Source organism: Cygnus atratus, chromosome 2, assembly GCF_013377495.2.
Source record: "Cygnus atratus isolate AKBS03 ecotype Queensland, Australia chromosome 2, CAtr_DNAZoo_HiC_assembly, whole genome shotgun sequence".
Classification (NCBI taxonomy): domain Eukaryota; kingdom Metazoa; phylum Chordata; class Aves; order Anseriformes; family Anatidae; genus Cygnus; species Cygnus atratus.
The window spans coordinates 79469639-79475638 of NC_066363.1; the positions used below are offsets into that span (position 1 = coordinate 79469639).

The window sequence follows — 6000 nt, forward strand, 5'->3', positions numbered from 1 at the left end:
CTGTCACTGTACAGATTCATGCAGAGATTAGAAAAAAGCCTTTCTTGTGAGAAGAGCTTAGCTCCGATCTTGGTGTTTGGACCTACACAGTGATTACTTACCCTTGACCTCTCCAGGGAGGTAAATCAGTTCCATTGGGGCAGAAAGTGGCAAGAAGGAGATGCTCCAAGGCTTGCTGTCACAAGCACACCAACTTGCATGCCTGGAAGAAGTATGGTTTTCATGCTCAAGGTGATCTCAGGGGCATGGGGACCCACCACACTGTGCTCTTCATTGTCTCTGCTCAGCGCTGTAGCTATGTGCTACCATCCAGCCCTCTGCAAGACAAAGACGCTGTAACTGGAAGCTGTGATGCAAAAATACTGTGCATTCTTATCATGCTTTATTTTAATATAATGAGGCTTTCATGTCCTCACAAGCCCTATTTTGCTGATGGCTGGGGCTTAACAGATATCAAAGTTGGAAGAAAATTGCGTATTCCAGTTTCTACCGTGCTGCATCCCATTCCAGCATGTCCTTTGCACTGCAGCAGCACATCAAATCACATTGGCTTTTGATGAGTCACACAACAAGCTTTGGCACCAACACACTGCAGTTGTGGAGTAACAGGTAGAGTGATTCCTTAGGGATGATTTGGATGCCTGCCTAGTACAAAGCAAAACAAAGCAAAAAGGATGAAACATTATGCTGAAAGTCACCAAGGGAATTACATAGCCAAGAATATTTAAGACCTAGATGATACGGTCAACACATCACTGCAAAAATATGTATATGTATATAACACACATACACATACATATATCTCCTTCAATATTTGATTATGGAAACTTGTTTCTCAGCCTGAAAAAAAAAAAAAGAGAGAATTATGCTTAAAAACATTTGAGTTCGCTCACTAACCGGTTTTGCACAGCTTCAGTCACATTCACTGCCTGTGATTTTTTCTACAGGCAAAGTACGACCAGCTCAGAATAATGAAGTCTTTTTCCTTCACAAAGAGCAATTGCACATAAAATGAAAGTTTGCTGTCACCTGAATGGAATTTGTGACTTCTATTGTAAGCCAGTTTAAAGAAAGTGAGTCTTTCACCCAGGAAGGAGAAATGCAACCAAACTACGACACTGTTAAGATGATTCAGACATTTCCACTGACGCAGCATAAATCCAGACACTTTGCTATTTTTTTCTGCCCTTTGGGCTGCTTTTCTCATGCTAAATCAGGCCCCATGATGAAAAGATGTGTTTTTAATACTGGGAAGCATTTACTAGAGGGCACATAAACAGCCTGAGGGTGAGAAACCACGTGTGTGCCCCAGGAGGGAGGAGAGGGAGGCTTGCAGGAGGGGAACACACACCCCTTGCCCATGAGCCTTGGCAGCCACAGGGTACTGATCGCCACTGCATCTTGGCACGCATCAGTGGAAATGTGTCTGTCTGCGTCTGTGCATACCAGCTGCACATGTTCAGAGCTGCACAGTGTATTAAAAAGTGGTGAAATCAGCAAACGCTGACTCATTACCAGTTTTAAGCAACTTTGGGGATTTCAGCCTGCATCTGGTGCTGGTTCTTCTCAAAGCCCCAGCTCTTGGGATTACGTGATTTAATGAGACAATACAATTTCATTACATATTCACAAAGAGACACACGCACTCTTCAGTATTTTACACTTTCAGAGTGAAAGCTTGAAATGTCATCGAAGTGTAAGAAATAAAAGATCCTAAGATTGCTTTTAAAAACATGTCACAATTCAAACTAATCTGATGAACCATGGAGCCTGATTCTCAGTACTTACGTGGGCCACTGCTGCCTCATGCCATAAGATTTGCAGCACGAAATATGGAACTTGCAGCATAGTTAAAATCCAGCAGGGAAGTCTAGAGAATCTAGCTTGAGTTTGCATATATTCCATAGCTGGCTGTATGTAACACTGCTGATAGCGCTCCTAAAAGCCATCAGATAATTTCTGATGTTCAGACAACAGCAGATAATACAGCTGATTTACCTGCAAGTCAGTCAGTCTCTGCACTGAGGAAAATCACCACAGATTTAAATTTCGGTGGTGAATTGACAGGGAAATAATAAGTAAATAGCACTTGTTGAATTTGGGGCTTTTTCACAGTCTACTTGTGATCAGAAAGTTTCTTGCCAATCCAGCCAGGAACAGCTGGTTGGCGTCCTGCGTTTCCAAGCATAGCAAACATACATCAGTAACAACCTGAAAGTGAATGGCCACACTGCAGCTACTTTTGAACCAAGGGAACAGGAAACAAACTAAGTAGTAAAAGAAAGTGCACAAGACTCAACTCCTCAAAATCCCCCAGCATCACCGCACAGGGTCAGGGGCTGTAGGTCTGCCAAAAGAGGAAGAGGTACCTTTGTTCCCCATCTATCTTAGCTGGCCCAAGATTTGCAAACATGTTTGTAAAGGGCCAATTTTCCTGCAGCTTCCTTTACATACCCTGGTGGCCCAGATCACATTGGAGACATTCAGCCTTGCAGTTTCCAAAAGTCTCTGAGGCCACAAAACTTGAAAGTCAGCACAGGCAAAATCATCACAGACCTCCAAAGGGTTTGCCGTGGTATTTCTGAGATAAGACTTGAGAAGGACAAATTCCTGGATCCAATTTCTTTCTAGTTAGGAAACTTGGTGCACAGCTTGAGGAATCTGAGGGAGGGAATATAGAAAAAAATTCAAAAGCCACTGGGAGATGTTGACTTTTAAAGAAAAAAAAAAAAACATGATGAATATGGAGGAAAAGCCCTAGAAGTAGGAATTACCCTTGAAATGAAAATTAAAAGCAATTTGCAGTTTGGTCATTCTCTTGCTCTTTTGTTTCCACAGCATCATTTTGATTCATTTTGTTTCAAGTTCTTATAGAAGACAGGTGGTAGCCACACTAAATGAAGCAGAATGGTCAATCAAAACAGAGCAATTCTGGCAATGACAACAAAGTAGTCTGACTTTTTTCGATGGCAAAAGTGTCAATGAAATTCCTTGTATTTCATTGAAAAAATGTTTAGTTGCAAAATTTTCAACTCACTGCTCTTTCGAATAGCAAGCTGGTTTCTTTTTTCCTTTGTCTTCTTATTGCCTCAAGCAGATGGCCATGCCATGTATCAAAAAACATAAAGACAACCTTAACATGTCCGCAAGGGTTATACACCAGTATCCCCAAAATGCTGGCAGCTCTTAAGAGCAATGTCTAGAAAAGCTGCTGAGCAAGAACAAACAGGGACAACAAGTTGCCCTCAACTGTTCATTTCTGTCCTGCCTTTTGAAAGTTCTTCTAGCTAAATCTGAAGGCTGTGACTTTGCTCTGGGCACTTTATGTCAGAAAGGTTAAAAACACCTCGTAAGGTGTGTATGCCTTGGAGGTTTCAAGCTATGGCCTGAGAAGATATTGGAATAAGGGATGCAGTGGCAAAATGCTGATTAGTGACAAACTGATTAAAAACAATAAAAAAAAAGGAGGGAAAACAAGTGGATGTGGGCCTAGTGGTGATTTTTTTTAACCTTCCTTTTCTGCTGAACGTACTTGCTCTGTGTATAAGTTCTCCTCTCCGTTTGTTGTCCGCCCCTAGACAATACGGCGTGGATTTTGACAAGGCGCTCTGGCTTCAGACAGCATGAGCAGAACACCTTTTACCTCCCCATCCTGATCAGCGACAATGGCCGCCCTGTGCTGAGCAGCACGGGCACGCTGACCGTGCATGTGTGCAGCTGCGACGATGACGGCATGGTGATGTCCTGCAACGCTGAGGCCTACGTCCTTCCCGTCAGCCTGAGCAGAGGGGCACTCATTGCAATCCTCGCCTGCATCTTTGTCCTGCTAGGTAAAGCCTTGGCTGCTTCCTGGGTGGGGACAAGCTCTTCTGTTCGGGCCAGGGGGTGCTTATTCAGCAAATGTGAAGGATACAAATGCACACACACACGCATGTATGTATATAAATTACATGTAGACACGCACATTCATAAAGGGCCAAGTCAAGGAACAGATGATGTAGTCAGCCACATATGGCTTCAGACTCTGGGGTGTAGAGATAGGGGAAAAATATGGCCTGCAAGTATTTCTGGCAGATCCCCAGTGTGCCAGGCCGTCTGGTACGGCCCTGCTTTCTAGGAAGGGGTGTGTCAGAAGGAAGTACTGAAAGCTGGACATCTTGCCTTTGTTCTCCACAAATGTATTTCATCCTTTCCTTGTCCAGACCTTCTATTTCCCCAGTTAGCTGCTGGTGTAAAAAGCACTTCGGTTCCCTTGTTTGGGCTCTTGGTTCATGAGGTATTACTTCAACACACACACATTCAACGCACATTAAAGCCCCTGCAAGATCTGCCCTCTTACTGATGGCCCTATGTCTTGGTTGACTCCTGCAGTGCTGGTGCTCCTCATCCTCTCCATGCGGCGCCAGCGGAAGCAGCCATACATCATTGACGAGGAGGAGAACATCCATGAGAACATCGTCAGGTATGATGATGAAGGCGGTGGGGAGGAGGACACGGAGGCCTTCGATATCGCCGCCATGTGGAACCCACGGGAAGCCCAGCTTGTGTTAAAAAACAGGCAGGACATGCTCCCTGAAATAGAGAGCCTCTCCAGATACGTGCCTCAGGCGTGCGTCATGGACAACAACGTCCATAACTATGTGCTCGCCAAGCTGTATGAGGCTGACATGGACCTCTGGGCTCCTCCCTTCGACTCCCTCCAGACGTACATGTTTGAAGGGAATGGTTCAGTGGCAGAGTCACTCAGCTCCCTACAGTCGGTGACAACAGACTCAGACCAGAGCTACGACTACCTGACGGACTGGGGGCCACGCTTCAAAAAGCTGGCCGAGATGTACGGTGCCACGGACAGCAGCGGGGCTCTGTGGTAATGGGCAAGGAATTGCAGAGGGGTTTCTATGCGAAACGGTGTCCGATTAGGTCCATTCTCATCAGATGCTTCCATGGACATGGGTGAGGCCTCCTAAAATAGCAATACGGTGCTTGAATGAGAATGGGAAGAAGGGTGTGAATGAAGGTCTCTCTGGATCAGCTTTACTCAGTTAAATTAAGTCATGTTTTGAAACAATGAGAAGCAGAAGGAAGAAAGTTTTTCCTGCTTTTTTACAGAAAAATTGGAAAGCTCCACTCCTAGAATATAATGACATTACCTTCCTTCTCTCTCCCCTTTCCCTCTCCTATATATGGCAGCTTACTGAGCTCTATACATATGGGTTCAAAGACCTGTAAACTCTAATTGTAATCTCCAGCTCACTGAGAAATTATCAGCACAGAAAAGAAAATAACCCAACTGGTTATTTTTCCCCCCATCAAAAAGGAGGGGAAATAAAGAAGGAGGAGGGAAAAAAAAAGGAAAAAAAAAAAAGAAATGCTTGCTAACAAGAGAAAAAAATTCACAGAGCAGAAAATTGAAACTGGGATCTCAGAGGTCTCTTTGTAAACTAAACCTCCTCTCTCTGTTGCTATCAGAGTCCTTTCTTTAAACCTTTAGAACAAGGCTGAGATTTTTTTTCCACCTGGCTGAGAGGGCTGGGGAAGAGGCTTTGAATTTCTGCTCTAGTTTAATGGCTGATCTATGAGTCATTGACGTTAATACTAATCCATCTCCTATCAAGTTTGTGTAAATTTATTCTCCTCTTGACTCTTTAAAACCATTACACTGCTAAACTGCTCAGAACAAAACCAGAAAATCTGCCTCTTTTGCACTGTAGATGTCTCTTCCACGTGCCAAATGTGAAGATTAGATTCTACCAATGAAAGCCAAATAAATTAAAAAAAAAGAAAAAAGTAAAAAAAGATAAAGCTATATTTGGTAACTACATGGGTTAGATGGGCTTTCCTAATCTGTGTGAGGTCAATCCAAGGGATGTTTACATACTGTAGATAACCTACTTGAACAAATGCAGTATTATAGACCAATAAATGGATGTAAGAAAATTACATGTATAAGTTTTGTATATTTGTTAATTTTGGTAATAAATATGATGTACTGCATACAGT

The 6000-nt window shown here is 43.4% G+C and overlaps 1 protein-coding gene across 1 annotated transcript in view; it reads left to right on the forward strand.

Moving 5' to 3' along the window:
* The window catches only part of CDH20 (cadherin 20), a 35553-nt gene extending 30682 nt beyond the window's left edge, over positions 1–4871 (forward strand). The window contains exons 10-11 of the mRNA XM_035552706.1: positions 3579–3830; positions 4372–4871. Coding sequence (XP_035408599.1) covers positions 3579–3830; positions 4372–4871 — 752 coding nt within the window. The remainder of the gene's footprint in view (positions 1–3578; positions 3831–4371) is intronic.
* The last annotated feature ends 1129 nt before the right edge of the window (positions 4872–6000 follow it).